At 41.9% G+C, this 19,976-nt stretch overlaps 1 protein-coding gene across 1 annotated transcript in view; it reads right to left on the bottom strand.

The window, feature by feature from the left end:
- Nucleotides 1-19,976, bottom strand: part of SHC4 (SHC adaptor protein 4) — a 123,841-nt gene that overhangs the window by 76,986 nt on the left and 26,879 nt on the right. Inside the window, exon 2 of the mRNA XM_043472045.1 lies at nucleotides 1,397-1,467. Coding sequence (XP_043327980.1) covers nucleotides 1,397-1,467 — 71 coding nt within the window. The remainder of the gene's footprint in view (nucleotides 1-1,396; nucleotides 1,468-19,976) is intronic.

Below are 19,976 nucleotides of genomic sequence, written 5' to 3'. Positions count from 1 at the left end.
TTAGGGTTAAAACGGTAGGAAGTAATCCAGAAACCTCTTACTTAAAGGATATCCTTACTTAAAGGATATTTGAAGGGTCTGATACTGTAAAAGAAAAGGGAAAATATAGCCATTTCCAAATCCTGGAAAGTAGTCAGGGGGAGCCATGCATTTATTCCATAAATATCCATTGAGCCTCTTCCAGGTGCCAAGAACTGAAATAGGCACCAAGAATACAGAGTGGATGAGTGGGGAAGAATCAGACTTCATCTGTTTAATTCCTGAGGGAGTACCAAAGATCAGTGAGAAGTTTGGAAAGATAGATTTGAATGCATTGTAAACAAGAAAGTCCACAATGGCCTTTCTTAAAGTACATTTCATGGAACCCCAAAGATACATGAAGCATTTATTTATGTTACATAAAAAAGAATTATGGGGCCAAATAAATTTAGAGAATCTTAATGAAGTTAACACTTTTTAAACTACAGCACAGGACTTCTCAGGGTCTTTAATACTGTGATTCTCCTAAAGAGCATATGATTCCTTTCCCCAAATCTTTTGGTTAAGAGGACTATTTTTCCAGACCTCGAATTCCATGGGATGAGCATCAAGAAAAGTTAACCTCTCTTCATAATGGAAATGGTGACCAGCAACCATGGAAGCAGACAGTCACTGAGGACTGCACATTGGCACCACACGCCACAGATGCCCCAGTCTTCATTCTGAATCATATTGATTCATATCAATCCAGTCTTCTCATTTCATGCCCCTCACCTCTTGGTTTTCCCAGTTACCAGTCGCAGCACTCAGTTACCCCCTTTCCACGCCTGCTTTGAATGTGGCCTTAAAGAACCACACCTTGTGTTTCTGCTTCTGCTTCTGGCTTGCACTCTATGTAATAATGACTCTGGTTCTCTCCCTAAGCTTCCTGGGGCCACTCTGGGTAAGGCTCCACTGGTTCAACTCTTCCATCCAGCTCACTGTACATGGAGGAGAGAGACCCAGACAAGGAATAGACAGCTTCTTGTGTCAGGGATGCCATAAATGGGACGAGCTTGGGCTTACTGATTTGAAAAGTTTTTTCCTGTTACTTTCAGAGACTTCTTCAACAGGTCTGAGATCCTGTAATGTCCTATTTCTAAATATTATTTTAAATACTTCTAGTATCTGGGAAAGCAGCTATTTCTCTGACCGCATCATCTTATCAGTTCTCATATGAAATGCAGATGCTCTGCTGCACAATTGAGAAATCCTTCACATGATGAGTCAGAACCACTCACAAGGTCACTGGGCTTTGTTCTACCTTCCAGCCTTACAAATAAAAACCTTTGAAGCCTTGCATGAAACTCCTGCAGGGAGAAACTCTTGTGACTTTAGACTATAGTCCTCCAAGCTTGTCAGATTTTTGTTCTCTTACCTTGTAACTTGGGTTCTCATTCCAAAATCCAGTGACCTCATTGATTGCAGCACTTCAATACAGCCCATGTACTGGAATAAGAGGAAAAAAAAAAAAAGAACAAGTAGGAAAAATGGCACAAAAATAGTTCTCAGCTTCAGAGGTGATTTCCTGGGAAACACCTAAATCAGTTCCTGATACCAAATTACATTTGCACATTCAGCCTACCATTGATATTTCTGACCATTAGTGGACACATACCTTAAGCTTCAGTTCAGTTATGAAACATCAGCTAAATCCAAACCATTAATATGGTTTCAGGAAAACGGCTGTCCTCCCTGACAAATGTGAGCTCAGGGATATGGGAGCTTGGGCTCTGGGGCCAGCCTGTGTGAACTGGAATCCTGGCTCTGCCAGTTATTAGTTATGGAACTTCCGCGAGTTACTCAACTTCTCTGCATCTCAGTTTTGCCACTAGAAACATGGGGATACAATTGTTGTGAGAGTTTAATTATTTAATTATTTCCTAAGGTGTTCTAAGAGCAGCGCATGGTACACATGTATGCTGAAATATTAGAGGAAGCAAAACTAAATGTGAGACAAATAATACAGAAATATCAAGTATTCTAGGGAAATAAAATAAGCATATAAATGCAGATAAACCCAAAGCTTAGTAACATAAGAAGATCCTACTTTTTGTAACCTCATTTGTTCAGAGGATTCCAGGAAAGAAAAAGTCAAGTCCTACAGCAGGAAGGAGTAAATCTAGCTTGAACCTGGAGTATTGGAAAAGGCACTCAGGCTCATAAAGCTAAAAGACAGTTAGTTATATTTAATGTGGCAAAAGCGAGAGCCGTGTTAGGCTGGTGGAAAGAGTGGCGGGATTACTCTGTGTTTGAGGAGCCTAATGTCAGTAGCAGTATGAAGGTGGGTTAATAGCAAGGGAGTAAGTGAGGATGCTCCTGTTGAGAAGTAACAAAAGCTCACCCCGAGGAGGATGGTGGGAAGGAGGGGACATATTCAAGTGACATCTCGGAAATAGATACTACACGATCCAGCAGTTGATTTGATCTAGAGAATAAGAAGGATGAGTCAAGGATGACTCAGACGTTTCCAGCCAGGGTAGCAGGGGGAACAGTGATTCCATTAACGCAAACAAGAAAGCCAGGAGAGGGGAAGATGAGGTGATCTGGGACCTGTTCACTGAACGACGCTGGTGGGGTATCCAGGAAACAGCAAGTTGAGAGTTAAAAACTGGATTCTGGAATCATGGAGAGGCATTGAGCCTCGGGAGGCAGGCTTAGTAGTCATCCGCGTAGCTCTGCCTGGTGAGGCTGTGGGAGTAATCCTCTTAGCAGAGTCTCAGTTGATGAGGGAGAGTGTTTCTCTGAGAATGAGCTCGGAAATGCAATGAGAGCCAAGCGGTCTGATTGAAAGTGATCTGTCGGCTCCATGGAAATGATCTGCTTCCTGTTTAGTTTTCCCCTGGAAGCCTTCCAGCCTCCTGCTTGTGGAAAGATGGCGGGAGCTGGGGGTGCCTCCCCACACACTCTTGGAGCATTTCTCAGCAAATTTGTACATTTCGCATCCTAAGAGCAGGTCAATACACCAAGTGTTGTCTAGAGTCTCAAGTAGGGGAGAGTTGTCTGGTCAAGACAATTGCCCGGCCATTCTCAGCCAGATTCCTGTTCCTCACACTCTTCGTGGGAGCTCGAGCACTGACACCTAAGCCCTGTGTTTTCTGGCTCTGTCCCCCTGCTCCTGTGCACTCTGCTGCCACCCTGGCCTTCCTTCTGTTCCTCAAATACAGCCACCTCTTTCCAAACACAGGGCCTTTGCACGAGCTGTTCCATTGCTAGCTCTGCCTAGATCCTCCCCACTGTTCTGTAAGACTGACTCCTTTTTATCCTTCAGGTTTTAATTCAAATGTCACTGCCTCAGAGACCTTCCCTAGCACCCTTCATCACAGCCCCCCATTTGTCATCATGCCACTGACTAATAATCAAGTTTACTTGTTAACTTGCTTATTACCTGTCTTCATTCCCTTGACTGTAAACATCATAAGAGCAAGGACCATGATCACCATGGAATTCCCAACACCCAGGGCAGTGCCTGAGACAGAAGGTACCCAATAAATACTGGATGAAAGAGTGAAAGAGGCTTCTGCTGTTTAGCAGTAGTTTAAAATGCGCAGAGGGAGGTGAATTTCTGACTGTTCTCTCCATCCTGGAGGATGAGGAAGGAGTATAGCAGAATGAGGTCGCAGAAGGAGACTTGAGGGGAAGGTGGGGAGAAAGGGCCTGACTCCCCAGGTGTTCCAGGGGTGGGGAAAACCCTGAGTGATAAAGCTGATGGGAGGGGGAAATGAGGCAAAGCATGTAAGCTGGGGCCGAGATGCTCTGAGGCTCAACAGCTCAGGGAGGGAGGGTGTCAAATGGGGCAGTTCTCAGCCCAGTGACGTGAGTCACCGACCGTGGGATTCTGGTTAACAAGGGAAGAGGTTTTTAGTGGAGAATAGGAGAGGAGGACAGGGAGAGAGGGAAGCTTCCAAGCTTTGTGCTTCATTTTTAACTGGAGTTTAGTTGCTCTACAAAGCTGTAGTAGCTTCTTCTGTGCAGTAAATTGAGCCAGCTATACATACACATCTACCCCCTCTTTTTTGGATTTCCTTCCCATTTAGCTCACCACAGAGCACTGAATGAAGTCCCCTGTGCTATATAGTAGGTTCTCACTAGTTATCTATTTTATCCATAGTTGTGTATAAATGTAAGGTTTTGTTTTTAATCACGCTTCATGGCGATAACCACCTCAGTCCCTTCCTTCTAAGGCAGCCCCAGGAGTTGTTTCCAAAACCCTCCCCTTCACTGAAACCTCTGTTTTGCTTCACATACTTGTCTGTCAGCAACGGCACACCTTCTGCCGGCCTCGCTGCGGGAAACGTGAGTCACAGTCCGAGATGATCGTGACAATGAGCACATTCCCCATCCACCCCGGGCATGTGAGGTGGAAGGCACTCAGGACAACGTGAAGGGAGAAAATCAATGCCCGATTTTCTTTCCACAATGACTCTGAAGCCCAGATGCACCTGCTCTTCCCATTGACTCACTCAGTCCATTTCACTCTGAAACCATTGCTGTGAAGAAGCAGGGGGGACACGGTGCATGAAAAGACTGTATCTTTGTTTAGGTACCTGACTGAACGAGCGGACAGTGGCTGGATGTCCAGGCCTCAGGGAGGAGGAGTTTAGTTTGTTGATTTCAGTATAAACCAACCCAACCTCTCATTCATGTATTAAGTGTAGGTCTGCAAAGACACGGTCTCTGTTCTCAAGAAACATAGCTCCATGAGGATAGGACAACCATGAAAGAGATGATTTATCTTTTCTCTCTATGAGGTTAGTCATGGTTAATTCCATTTAATAGATGAAGAAATTAAGCCCTATTAATGGGAAGTGGCTGGCTCAGTTTCACTTATTCAGTGAGACTGAATCAGGGCTTATTCTGGAGGCTGCAGTTCATTTCTGGGAACCTGTGTGTGAGCCTTGTGGGACAGGAACATTGAAAAGAGAGGAGGTCATCCAGCTGCCCCCTCTGCCTGCTCCTTTGGTCTTCCCAGGTGGGAAAGAAGGTGACCCACCTGGAGGCCCCGTGGTAAGAGTAGGCATGGATCCAAGCTCTTCCGGGGCCAGCAGGATGTGGCACCCGAGACAGAAGACACGCCCTAATACCTGACTCTATGATGGGGAGAGGACACTGAAGACCTTTATTAAAGGTATCAGGGGTGGTAAGAATGTGACAGCGCTCAGACAACCTTTCCATTCAGCACCTGACAGATGGCTCACCTAGATCCCGGCTCACGCACTCCCTTCTTGCCCCAGGGCAGTCATAATATTTTTGTACTGTCTGAGCTTCAACCACTTGTTTCTAGGGAGAGGTGAACAGTCTATTCATGCCCTGTGTATCTTGGACTTTGCATTCCAGAGAAGAAATTATTACTGGGGTTTTCAGAGACCAGGAATGAGAGCTGGCTTGTGGGAACTTTTCATCCTGACTCTTACAGAATGATGACCTTCAAAGATCTAAAGAAAAAGGACATATATTCTTATATCCTCAGAATGTCTGAAGGATACATATTACCTCTGGGAATGGGAGAGAGGGAAACTTTTACTTTTTACTTTACATTTTTGTATTGTGTGTATTTGAAAAAATAAGTAAGTGGTATTATTTTAGAGTTTAAAAATTAAATAAAAGTCTACCACTTAACCTCTTGGGATCACAATTAATTACCAAGTAAGGTTAAATCTCTTGTTTTTCAATGGCATTTTCCCTTCCTTAGAATGTGCCTGCCCTTGTGCTAGATGGTAGAAGCCACCAACATGGCCTAAAGACATTGCAGGATTTCTCTGCCACCTCTAAATAACATTTAATCTTTCCCATTAAAAACAGGGGAAGTGGGAAAAGGACAACCTTGAGACACTGTCTCCACTTCCTTACTTTCAATTCATGCTTCAACTCACTACAGTAGCTTCCAGTCTCAAGACTCTATTGAAACTCCCTGGGCAAACCAATGATCTTGTCCACTCCAGTGACCTGTTCTAGCTGCTGGTTCGCATGCTCTTCCCTTTCTTTCAAACCCCTCATCCAACCAGGGGCCAAATTCCATCAATTTAGTCATCTCTTGAATCAGCTCTAGTTTAGGCACACTCTGTCTCTCAATTGCAATAGAATGGACCCCCAACATGTGAATGTTTGATTTACTCAGTTCAACTACTGTATCAACCTGACCCGCAGAAAGTAAAAGATCAGTCCCTTTACTCAGCCCCTCAGCCCCCAACTCTACTACTCAAACTAGATGTGACTTCTGCCCCAGGGAAAAAGGACGTCTCTGCAAATTCAAACAGAGATGAAGCCATTGACTCTGAACTGAGCCTAGGTGGACAGGTGTTATAGAGATTTCAGAGATTTCCCAGTGTATTCTTTATTCCACCTGATTTTCACCCTAGTGATGAATTTAGAACACAACCCCCTCTAAGAAGGAGTCTCTGGTGTCCCACCCTCTGAATCTGCCTTTCCCAGTGTAGCCAGCACCTTACTGAAATGCAGATGTACCATGATATCACTCCACCCTATCACATCTCATTCCCACTTGAAACTCTCATAGATCCCCCACCTTCTTAAAGCAGAGCTTCTCAAACTTTAGAGAACTTCAGAATTACCAAGGAAACTTAAATGGAAGATTTTTAAAAACAGATTTCTGGGGTTCTGAAAAATTCTGCTTCAGTTGGTCCAGGAGAATGTGTTTTATTAAGGACTCATGGATTCTGCTACAGCAGGTCCAAGAAAGAAAGTATTATACTTTGGAGAAAACATCAGTCTTCAGGAAGAGATACTTTCTTAGCTTAATGGACAAGGTCCCTAACTATCATCATTCAAAAGTTACTTCCATGAAACCTCTCCTATTTTCCTCCTTTCTTTTTTAAATTTTATTTATTTATTTACTTATGGCTGTGCTGAGCCTTTGTTGTTGCTCGGGCTTTTCTCTAGTTGCAGCGAACAGGGGCCACTTTTCATTGCAGTGGCGTGTCTTACTGCAGAAGACGGGCTCAAAGGTACGCAGGCTTCAGTAGTTGCGGGGCATGGGATTAACAGCTGTAGTTTGCAGGCTCTAGAGCACAGGCTCAATAGTTGTGGTACAGGGCCTAGACGCTCCATGGCACACAGGATCCTCCTAGACCAGGGATCAAAGTTTCCTGCACTGGCAGGCAGATTCTTTACCATGAGGCATCAGGGAAGACCTTTTTCTCCTTTCTTACCTTCAGTCTGACCACTCCCTTCTCTGGACCCTCCTCCACACACTGTACGGACATCCAGAAGACCTTTTATAAAATATTAATTGTCCATATGGCTTTTTTTGCCAGCGTGCCTGTACCTCTTTTGGAATAGGAATGATGTCTGTTTCTTCTTTGTATCCTCAATATTGAGCAGAGCTCACCAATGCTCCTGAGATGAATGAGTAAAATGCAGCTTGAACAACTTATAAGAAAAGATAGGATGTGTATATAAAAATAATTATATTAAAAGTTTAGATCATATTAATTATTTTTTCAAACTATATCTCATCTAACTTAATTTTCAAAAAGAATAATCATGAAGGTCAAAAGCTCAGTGCTTAATAATTAAGATATTAATGAGTAAATGGATCCAGACAGAAGAAAGTAACCAGATACAGGCAAATCTGGAACTATACAGACTACAAGAAAGACAAAACCCAAGCTACTCACTCTAGCCTCTTGTTACCATTTAGGAAACCAGATCTCATTTTTCAAGAGAAGTCAGAAATAAGACTTTATTTATGAATTTTCCTAAATTTTAAAACCAACAGGTCACAATGAACAATCCAAAAATTAAATTTTAAAAATTACATTATTAATAGAATTAAAAACAACAAAATATTTATGAATAAATTTAACAAAATAAATGCAAAATTCAGACTTTGAAAACTATAAAGTATTGTTGAAAGAAATTTAAGACGACCAAAATAATTGGAAAGACATTCCAAGTTCATGGATCAGAACTTCATGTTAAGATAGCAATACTCCTCGAACTGATCTATTGACTCAATTCCTGGCAAAATACCAGATGGCTTCTTTGCAGAAATTGACAAGCTGATCCTAAAATTCACATGGGAATTCAAGAGACCCAGAATGGCCAGCACAATGTTGAACAAGACAAAAGTTGGAGAACTCACATGTCCCAATTTCAAAACTCCCGACACAGTTGTACAATCAAAATAGGTGTGGTAATTACATAAGGAAAGACATAGATCAGTGAAATATAATTGACAGTCCAAAAACAAACCCTCATGTGCTCAGTCACTCCAGTCGTGTCCACCAATCGAATTTTGACGAGGGCACCAAAACAATTTAAGTGGGGAAAGAACAGTGTTTTCAACAAACAGTGCTGGAGCAGTTGGATATTACAGAATGAAATAACATACAAAAGAATGAAATCAGATCTCTATTCCACATCATATGCAAAAATAAACTCAAAAATGGATCTAAGATCTACACATGGGAATTAAAATGATAACACTCTTTAAAGAAAATAGGCAAAAATTATCATAACCTTGGCTATGACACCAAAAGGACAAGCAACCAAAGAAAAAGATATATAAATTGAATCTTATAAAAATCAAATACTTTCATACTTCAAGGGACACTATCAAGAAAATGAAAAGATCACCCACAGAATGGGAGAACCTGTTTGCAAATGATTTATCTGATAAGGGACTTGCATCTATAATACATAAAGAATACTTACAACACAAGTAAAAAGACAAGCTACACAATTTTTAAATGGACAAATGATCCGAATAGACATTTCTCAAAATAAGACATACAAATGGCCAGTAAGCACAGGAAAAACTGCTCAATGTCATTCATCACTAAGGAAATGCACATCAAAACCACAATGAGATACCACTTCACACTCTTTGGAATGGCTGTAACTTAAACATACAAACAAACTGAAAATAGCAAGTGTTGGCAAAGATATGGAGAAACTGGAACCCTCATACACTGGTAGTGGGAATATAAAATGGTAAAGACACAAGGGAAAACAGCTTGGCAGTTTCTCAGAAAGTTAAACTTAGAACTACCATAAGGTCCAAAAATTCCACTGCTAGATATTCACTCATGAAAAGTGAAAACATAGGTCCACACATAAACATTCACTCAAATGTTCACAGCAGCACTAGCCATAATAACAAAAAGCAGAAACAACCTGAATATCCATCAAAATGATGAACAGATCAATAAAAAGTGGTACATCATGCCATGGACTTGTGTTTGGCAATAAAAGGAAATGAAATACTGATAAATGGTACAACATGGATGAACTTTGAAAATATTTTTCTAAGGGAAAGAACACAGTTACAAAAGACCACATACTGTGTGATTCCATTTATATGAAATAACTGGAATACATAAATCTATAGAGCTAGAAAGGAAGGTTGGAAGGTTTGCGGGGGTGGGGTGTGAGAGCTACAGGTTACAGAGTTGATTTGGGAGTTGATAAGAATGTTCTAATATTGGTGGTGATTGCACAACTCTGTGAATATACTAAAATCCATTGAATTGTATACTTTATATGGGTGGATTATATGAAATATTATTATATCTCAATAGAATTATTATCAAGCAATAACAGCAATAGGCCAAACAAATAATATCTGCAGGCAGTGTGTGATCCTGATATAAACTATTCAGGAAATGTATGTGAATGGATGAATAATCCATCTATGAATAATGCTTCAGATCATTATAGTTGTTTGAAATCTTCAGCACCCTTGAGGCAGAGTTCATTGCTCTTCCTTTGGGCTCCCAGAATATCTTGGGCACACCCGAAGGTTGCACTCACCCAGTGATGCTGCTATTTATCTATTTAAATGTCTATGTCTGCCCACTGCTAAACTGTGCGCTTCTCAAGGGCAGGGAGTGAGTCTTAGTCATCACTATCCCCAGCACCTCTTACAGGGTAATAAATGATTTATTTGAATGAAGGAGCCAAGAAATAATGTTCAGGAAGTCTCAAAATAACCTGCATCCTAACTGGACTATCTGTAATGTGTTCTTTCTTAAAGGGGTGTATTTCCAGTTAAAACAATCCTGAAGTAAAGCTGGTCAAAGCCTTCCTTACGCCGGGTTTGAGTTGGGTGTGTGTCATGTGAGAAGGGAGTGAAAAGTCCTTCCCCACGTAGTGCAGCACCAATCCAAGCAAACCTGGGGCAGGTGGACGCTGGGGAGGGGACTCTGCCTCTGGAATGAGGAGCAAGTTTAGAGGGAATTCGGTGAGACAGGCCTCAAGGGGAGAGGCACAAGTGGTCCTAGCAAACACTGCCTTTCTTCTTCTTTTTAAAAAATTGAACTATGGTTGATTCACAATATTCTGCTAGTTTCAGGTATACAGCTTCAGATTATTTTCCATTATTGGTTATTACATGATATCATGTTTTTGAATATAGTTACTTCCCTATGCTACACAGTAAATCCTTGTTTATCTACTTTATATAGAGTGACGTGTAGCAATTATTTCCATACTCCCAATTGATCTCCCCCAACCCTTTCCCCTTTGGGAACCATAAGTTTGTTTTTCATCTGAGAATCTATTAACACTGCCTTTTCTTAGATGGGCTTCCCTCCATAATTCAGTTGGTAAAGAAACCACCTGCAATTCAGGAGACCCTGGTTTGATTCCTGGGTCAGGAAGATCTGCTGGAGAAGGGATAGGCTACCCACTCCAGTATTCTTGGGCTTCCCTTGTGGCTCAGCTGGTAAAGAATCTGCCTGCAATGTGGGAGACCTGGGTTCGATCCCTGGGTTTGGAAGATCCCCTGGAGAAGGGAAAGGCTACCCATTCCATTATTCTGACCTGGAGAATTCCATGGACTGTATAGACCATGGAGTCTCAAAGGGTCAGACATGACTGATTTCTTAAGATGATCTTACAGCACCTTTGAAACTTCCCACCAAGAGCACAGGGCTGCTGACACCTTCTTGCTCTCCACCACTCTCTGTCCTCTCGTATTTGCTTTTCTTCAGAGTATTTACTGCTTACAACAATGTTTGTTGATAGTCTGTCTCCCCCACTAGAAGATTAGTAGCAGACAACAAGACTGCTCTATCCCCAACAACTAGAATACTCTCTGGTATACAGTAGTCCCTCAAAGTAAACTTCAGTTGACTAAACTGAACAGATCTTTAAAATCCAAACATCTACCCTGATGAAAACTCCTGCTCCAGGTTCAAAAGCCTGAAAATCTGAATTTGATCACTCATTCCCACTGGGATCTTTGCAACTAGGGAATTTCTGTGTCCTTAATATTTACAAAGATGGAATCTTCTAAAGTAAGTTGTGTGCTCTGCTGGTCCTTCCTAAAGAAGGAAAGGTTCTCCAGGGTTCTATGTGCAGGGTTCCTGTCCAAGGCAAAGCAGGGCTGTGAAGGGAGCTAACCCTATCACTCTGGCCCAGATCTCATAGACGCTCTTCCCCTGCTAAGTAGATGCCTTCCCCAGCAGCAAATGAAGAGGCATCTATATCTCAAAATTCCATTCCTAGTCCCACTAAGGCAAGCAGAACTGACATCTTAAACATAATCTCCTGGAGATTTTTAGAATTAATAAGGGCATTTTTAAGTTTATTCAGAAGAAGCATTTCTCTTTGACAATGGGCAACCTGGATCCTTCAGACAGAAAGTCTTGAGGGCCAGAAGCCCAGGTAAACAATAAAGATCTTGGTCTGGTTGGCACTTTGTTGACACTCCAATATTTTAGGATATAAACTGCCTACAAGCATCAAAAGAAAACTTTCAATTCATCTGAAAAACAGTACTGTTTGTGGGCAAGGAAACTATGACAACCATCTGTATACCACACCAGGCAACTGTGCAGTATCTCATACCAACAGTCCTACTCACATTGAAAATCCCTTACACATGGGCATTTTTTTGAACTGAGAGTGGTTTCATATCTGCCTACAGACCTGAGCACAGACACAGTCACTCTGCTTGAGGTCATCCCTGAGGGAAAAACCGCACTGAGAGCATTTGGAGGGCTCTGACCTCCCCCTAGGAATAACTTTATACTCATTTCTTGGGAGACATGAATGTCTCTCTCTGCTGCTGGGCACAGCCAGGTAAATCACATCCTATGTGATCATGTGCCTTTGTATGAACAGTGATTTACACTGCCTCTTTTCACAAGTGTTATCTCATTGGATCCTCACAGTAAAACTGTGAGAAACGGTCACAGAACCTGAACAGGTATATAATACCCCTTTTACACATGAGAAATTGATTCTTAGGGGTTCGGCCTTCTGCTCAAGCGTCACAGGGATGGTTCAGAGAGAACACAGATCTTTTGCTGCTTAAAGCTATGCTGTTCCACATCATCTCCCTGACCTGGAGACGTTGAGTCTCAAAGCCCTACATCTATAAAAGATACAAGCTACTGCACAGTGATTTTGATCACTAGTGTAAGAAGTCGCATGTGCTTCATCCTATTGATGAGGCATCTGCTGATAGCAGTTCCCCCACAGTACCTGCATCAGGTAAGAGAAGGCTCCCTGTGATGCTTACTTCCCTGCAGTGACCCATGCTCCACCTGGGTAGAGTCCAGGGACATTTGCAAAGTGAAAATGAATTCAGGGATCTGAAAACATCTGGACTGAAGATACTGCATTGTATCTCTCTTCTATTCACCTGCAGAAGGCTGAGCACCGAAGAATTGACACTTTCAAACTATGGTGTTGGAGAAGACTCTTGAGAGTCCCTGGGACTGCAAGGAGATTAAACCAGTCAATCCTAAAGGAAATCAACCCTGAATATTCAATGGAAGGACTGATGCTAAAGCTGAAGCTCCAATACTTTGGCCACCTGATGCAAGGAACCAACCCATTAGAAAAGACCCTGATGCCTGGAAGGATTGAAGGCAAAAGAAGGGGGTGGCAGAGGATGAGATAAGGAGATAGCTTTACCAACACAGTGGATATAAGTTTAAGCAAACTCCAGGAAATAGTGGAGGACAGAGGGGCCTGGCATGCTGCAGTCCATGGGGTTGCAAAGAGTCGGACACAGCTTAACGACCGAACAACAAGAACAATATATGTATAAACACTTAAAATACTTTTCTCTTTTTAATATATAAGTATTATTATTCTTGTTGCTGCATGAAGAGAAAGAGTGAGAAAGACAGGCATCTTCTGTAGGTGACAGGTGTTTTTATATTCTATAATAACTTATAGGAACTCAAGAGTTATTGCTGCAACCACCACCTAAAACAGTCAGTTCCACACAGTTGATCATCCTTTATGTTTTGGAGGAACAAAAATTGCATCATACAAAGGTGAAATCTCCATAAAAAATACTCTTAATGTGCTCTTGGCAGAAACTCCTTGGGGACCTCTTATCTTATATTCAATTGTAATACTGTCGAGATTCAAAAGCTGCAACCAATAGCTTCATGCTGAGTCCTTTGTGGGGAAGAGCAAATGCCCCATAACCCAGACTTCTAAGAAACTTTTAAGAAAGTTTTATCATTGTGTAAGTATAATCCTAGGAATTCAAGAATGCTATTTTCTGTTGTTCTTAAAGAAGGTCTCTATTTTGGTGGACTGGTCCCCATTAATGAAAATGAGAACTGAAATACTGGCCCTACTCAGATTATATTGCCTTTGAAATAGCAATTGACTACTCTTTGCTGATGGATCCAGTGAAATCCCAAGTTGTGTCAAGGCATTAATATGTTTAGAAGAGAAGCAGCCTTAGTAGCGCTGCTTACAGGAAGAACAAACTGAATAACTGATCCCAACAGCCATTTAACTAGAGATCTGTGTTTAAAAAGGCAAGCTTCATCCTATTCCCTGGAAGGTCCTCATTTTTCCAAACACTATCATGCCCTTTTGCTTTCATTTTATACTTCCTTCCTTCCTTCCACTCTTTTCTTTGTTTATATGACAGCTGTTAGTGCATTTCCACGAATATTTCCAATTTTCACCTGCCCACCCAAAAGTAGGATGGCACTTCTCTTGCCCCTTTGAAGCTGGTGCAGCTCCTGCTTTAGTGAATGTATGCAAGCAGACTATTCCTTTGGGAGTGATTTTTTTTTTCAAATTTCCTCTCTTTCAATTAGGGAGGCACAGAAACAGAGCCTCCCTTAGCCCAGGTTCTGAGGGAGAACACACAGTAAGAGACCCGAGCCACTTTGCTGCAGACACATGATATTAGAGACAAATAAACCTTTTTTTTTAACTTGACTCAGCTGCTGAGATGTTTGGATTGCTTATTACCATAGAATGACTTAGTCTACCCTGACCTTTATGGTAACCATGAAAGGGAAAAAGGAACAGACCACAGAGTCTAGGAGCATGGGCTCTGGGAATCAGGCAGGCCAGGTCTGAAACTCAGCTTTGCATGTACTAGCTGTGACACTGTGAGCAAATAACTTGCATCTAAGGCCTCAGTTTCTTCATCTATAAAATAGGGCCAATAACTTACTGTTACATAAGCTTATTATGAGGCTCAAATAAGGTGATGCAGGTGTGGTGCTCAGCATAGTGACGGAGCATGAGAAGGGCTCAGTAAAAGGCAGTGACTATCCTGGGATGACAGTGTTCCTCACCCTCCTCTTCAGTTCCATTTGCCTCCTAGTTGGGGAAGGTGATGAATAAGCCTCAACTACTATGAAGGGACCTCAATTAAGAGCACTCTTTTATAGAGTGTGATAAACACTAGGATGTAAGGTGCTATGGGAGTGTGTAGGAGGGGCTCCAACCCAGCCTCAGGGAATCAGGGAAGATTTTTTAAAAGAGATGTTGGTGTGAGTCATGATGGGCAACTAAGGAGAGGATAGGAATGGGAGTTCCAGGCAACAGGTAGAGCATGTGCAAGAGAGAAAGGGGAAGAATAAGAGGTGCTTCAAAAGCATTCAATATGACTAAAGTCCAGAGATATGTCTGGAGGTGTAGATAGGTGTAACTACAGTATATTAGTTATCTAGTTCACTGTCTGCCTGCATAACTCAATACGCTCTTGGTGGCTAACAACTGGGTCCATTTACCTGGTATTCTTAGAGTCCCATATAATACATGGGATGCAGTAGGCTCTCGATAAATGGTCACAGAATGCCTGATGATTATAACCAAGTTTCAAGCCACCTAAGACTAAGTGTGACAGACTTAATTTTCTTAGGCTCCAAAATCACTGCAGATGGTGACTGCAGCCATGAAATTAAAAGACACTTGCTCCTTGGAAGAAAAGCTATGACAATCCCAGACAGTGTATTAAAAAGCAGAAACATTACTTTGCCAACAAAGGTCTGTCCAGTCAAAGCTATGGTTTTTCCAGTAATCATGAATGGATGTGAGTGAAGTGAAGTCGCTCAGTCGTGTCCAACTCTTTGCAATCCCATTGATGGAGTAGCCTACCAGGCTCCTCCGTCCATGGGAGGCAAGAGTACTGGAGTGGGTTGCCATTTCCTTCTCCAGAGGATCTTCCCGACCCAGGGATTGAACCTGGGTCCCCCACAGTGTAGACAGGTGCTTTACCATCTGAGCCACCAGGGAAGTATGGATGTGAGAGTTGAACTTTATAAAGAAAGCTGAATGCCAAAGAATTGATATTTTTGAACTGTGGTGTTGGAGAAGACTCTTGAGAGTGCCTTGGACTGCAAGGAGATCAAACCAGTCAATCCTAAAGGAAATCAGTCCGGAATATTCATTGGAAGGACTGATGCTGAAGCTGAAACTTCAATACTTTGGCCACCTGATGCGAAGAACCGACTCATTGGAAAAGACCCTGATGCTGGGAAAGATGGAAGGCAAGAGGAGAAGGGGATGACAGAGGATGAGATGGTTGGATGGCATCACAGACACGATGGGCATGAGTTTGAGCAAGCTCCGGGATACGGAGATGGACAGGGAAGCCTGGCGTGCTGCAGTCCATGGGGTCGCAAAGAGTTGGACATGACTGAGGGACTGAACAACAACAAAAGTTAAGTGTGATGTCAGTTTCTCCTCATGTTTCCATAAATTCCCAAACAACACTTCCTACCAGCCCACTTCATAGACCCAAATAAATACAAGCTAAAAATATAGCCCAGGTCATGAATCATAAATGAGATGGAAAAGCAGTGACTCACAGAAGTTAATCTGCTTCCCAGGAGAGTGTTGCTGGATGTCCTTTGCTCTGAAAGGTGAGGCAAAATGCCAGCACCATCACTGTACAGATACAGCTAATATAATTACCAGGCCTGCCATTGGGTGCCCATCTGGTATTCTAAGGCTCCCATTCAGGGGTGCCAAGGGGCAGCAGCCTTGTGCCTCCCATTCAGGGCAGCACAGGGATGGGCCCTGGCACAGAAGCTAACAGGGTACTCTGGGTTTATACTCAGTAAATGATGTAGGTCCCTGTCCACTGTATCAATGGTCCAACATGTCCACCATCTTGCTGGCTATGGCCTTAATTTGGTTACTGTTATAGCCAAGGCAACATCTTTGCAGAATGGCTTAGTGGATGACCTATCAATATATTTGTATCCTTGTCTAATTAAGAACTTAATCTAATAATGATGGTGTTATTAGATGGTCTCTCCTGCCAACCCATAATCCACTTAAAATGCTACATCTTTGGATTTTAATGTCCTTATTTCTCAGTTCTGAGCACCTCAGAAAATTAAAGTATAACCCTTACTCCCAAATCACACAAATACGACTCAGCCTTGAGTACTCAGGACACAGAGCTTTATTGTAAAATTAAACACTTATTGAAGGAACACTGTACACTCACAAATGAGAGCATCTGCAAATACTACCACAAGGTAGACAAACTTTAGCAACCCTATCAAACTCTCTCTCTTATTCATTTTTCTCTACCCTGCAAAAGTATCTGCACCCTTCACCCTATTTGATGCACTCATCAAATATCCTTAAATTTTTACCCATCTATCATATTGAATCCTGCCCTCAACACATAATCTGAAATCTTGGGTAGTAATATACATAACTAAATTACTATTAAAAACTAGGTACCATTTAATTAAATGTTACTGGAAAAGGCCAATTGGAAAAAGCCAACATTGTTGTCATCAGTTGCCACGTTTAGTCAAACACGATGGCCACAGTAGGAACATCTGTACAACAGTGGTTTCCAGCTCTCTAAGACTGTACCCGTGCCCAGTGTGTGGTCATGTCTGAAGGCCATGGTGGCCAAAGAACCTCACTCATGCCACCCTTCCTCATAGTCACAGCACTGAAGTCCTACACGAATGGTCAGTTGTTCAGTTATGCTGAAACCACAAATCACATTAGTCAGTCTCCCACTCGGTGATAAACTGCTGAATGATGCCGTACTAGTTTTTAGCATTCATGATTTCTCCGAAAAAGAAGCAGCCAACAATATGCCTTTGCAAAACTGCAGCCCAAATGTTAATCATCTCTCATTACACGTCTTTGTACATGAAATACAAGAGTGTTTCAGTGAAGTCTAACTCCTGATAATATGACTAAAAGGATATTGGCTTGAAAGGAATTTAGAGATTATCCATTTCAACCCCTCTACTTTTCATGGATTAAAAAGAATAAAGTGGTTTATCTGATGTCACTCTGAATGTAAAGCACAGGCAGAGGAAAGTCACTAAAGACACGAAATGAAAGTCAGAAATGCACAAGGACAGCCAGAAGAGTATGACATGGTGGACACTGAGGACACAGTTTCACAGAGGAAGAGATCGTTAACTGAAGTCAGGGCCCATGAGGCCTGTTGAGGCCTGTTGAGAGGACCAACAGGCCAGAGGCTGGAACATATCCACTGGAATTTGGCAACTATTAGTTTTAACTGTTGGCTTTAGTTGATGTTTGGACCAATATCAGTAAAGTAGAAGAGCAGAAGTCAGAGAGTAGGACAATTAGCATGTGATTCAGAGGTGAGGAAGTAAACCAGTGAGCAGAGCGCTTTTGTAGTTTATTTTTGTTTTGAGAACTTGATATTTTAACAAAAGAGGAAAGATAAGCTAAAGGAAGAGGTTACTTTAAGGATGGAACAGACTTGAGCATGCTTATGTTCATATGACAGAAAGGTTGATGGCAACAGGAGGGGAGAGAATAGTGAGCTCACAGCCCCCAGGAGACAGAAGTGGAAACCACTCAGCAAATATGTAAGGCCAGATTCAAAGAAATTCTTTAAATAATGAATCAAATTCTCCCAAGTACCCAAATTAAATAGCTTTCAAAGCTGGAAGAAACATTTTGCCTTTTAATATGTTTGGATAGTATTTGGAGATTCTTAAATATTCTTCTAAATAATCATGACCGAGCCTAAGTTTGTATAAGTAGAAACGCTGTTAACAGTGGACAGTAGCATTATCCTACCACTTCAGCAACCACAGGGTTGTTTCAGAATAAACAGAATAAACATTGTGATTGGATCAAGTCAATATTTGAAAAAAATAAAACCCTAAGGGACTTCCCCAGTGGTCCAGTGGCTAAGACCCTGAGCTTGCAAAGCAAGAGACTCTGGTTCGATCCAGGGTTGGAAAACTAGATCCCACATGCCACAACCAGGAGTTCACCTGCTGCAACTAAAAAGATCCTGCATGCTACAACTAAGACCCAGCACAGCCAAATAAATAAATACCCTAGACTCATAAAACCTTTGCACTGGAAAAGACTATTTGTTCCTAATAAGTGACTTGAATGAGGTCCTGGAATGTCACAAAGCTCTAAACAAGTATAGACATTTGCTAACCCGTTCACTCTATCAGACATTAAGTTCCCAGTGAATTCCAAGACAGATTTGTGAATCAAACTCAAATAATGCCTTTAAATTACTTAAAGTGACACTTTCAGAAAGAAACTCAAATAAACTTTCAGATTCATTTTGCTTATTTTACAGCATATATCTTTAAAAAAAAAAAAAGAAAACACAAAACTCAGCATTTTTAGTTGAGGAGAAAGAAAACAGGAAGAGCTGCACTATCCTTTAAAGTCCATTAGCATGAGATAGATCATTAGTACTATCGGTTGTTAAATTGAGTAATGACTTTCTACAAGAATATATAGTCCATTGTAAGTACTCAAAAAGAGGGAACAGGAAGCAAGATTCTAGGGGCAGAGAGAAGTCAATCAATAATAGCTAATAACGGGAATCTAGTTCAGGTTTGAGATTCTCATGGAAATCAAGAAGCTTCTTTCCTTCCCCGGCAGCTAACTATACTCTGAACCTCTAACCATGGCCCTGAACACCCTGACCAACAGCACTCATGAGGACACAAACAGAAACCAAGAAGAGAGGGTGACATTGCACAGATGGCTCTAGACCAGTCACTCCCAAAACACCCAAAGAGGATCTCTGCTCATAGCCTTGTTTTCTTTAACATCCTTCTGAAATCCTGCATCCTCCAGAAAGTCCTCTAATCCTCCCACTGAAGAAATGAGATAGCCAGTTTAACCATTACCAAAAATCGTCCTTTTCAACAATCTACACACTTTGAAGTGATCCAGGGACAGACCACTGTAAAGCTCTGTGAGTAACACTGTGTGATGACCTGCCTTTGTCTTGTCTGTCCTAAACCAAGAGCTCCCAGGAGGCCAGGGCAGAGACTCTGGATGGCCTGCTTATATCTTTCCCCTCTTTTTCCTTTCCTTCTTTCTTCCATACTAGCAGAACCCTGAATATATCCCGCTTTAAAACTAGCATTTCCCAGCTTCGCTTGAAGCGAGGTGGCCAGTGAGATATAAGAGAATGTCATCGGGCAAGACTTCAGGAAAGCTACTTAAAATGGGCTAACTCAGACTGGGGGTGCACCATTTTTGTCTTGCCCTTCCTTCTTCCTGCTGCCTAGAAAATGGACATGATAGAGGCTACTCTAGTGGCCATACTGCGATGAGTGAGTCTGAGGATGACAGCCACGTGCTAAAAGATGGACAGACACACAGAGGGAAGGAGCCCAGGTTACTGATGGTTGTGGGACCACTATGTAGCTCTCGTCTACCTACTAATGGACTTTTTTCACATGAGCAAAGAAGTAAATTTCTGTTCTGTTTAAGCTCTA

This window comes from Cervus canadensis, chromosome 6, assembly GCF_019320065.1.
Source record: "Cervus canadensis isolate Bull #8, Minnesota chromosome 6, ASM1932006v1, whole genome shotgun sequence".
Lineage (NCBI taxonomy): Eukaryota > Metazoa > Chordata > Mammalia > Artiodactyla > Cervidae > Cervus > Cervus canadensis.
Note: the sequence above shows the minus strand (reverse complement) of the source record. Positions and strands in the feature narration are given on the sequence as shown.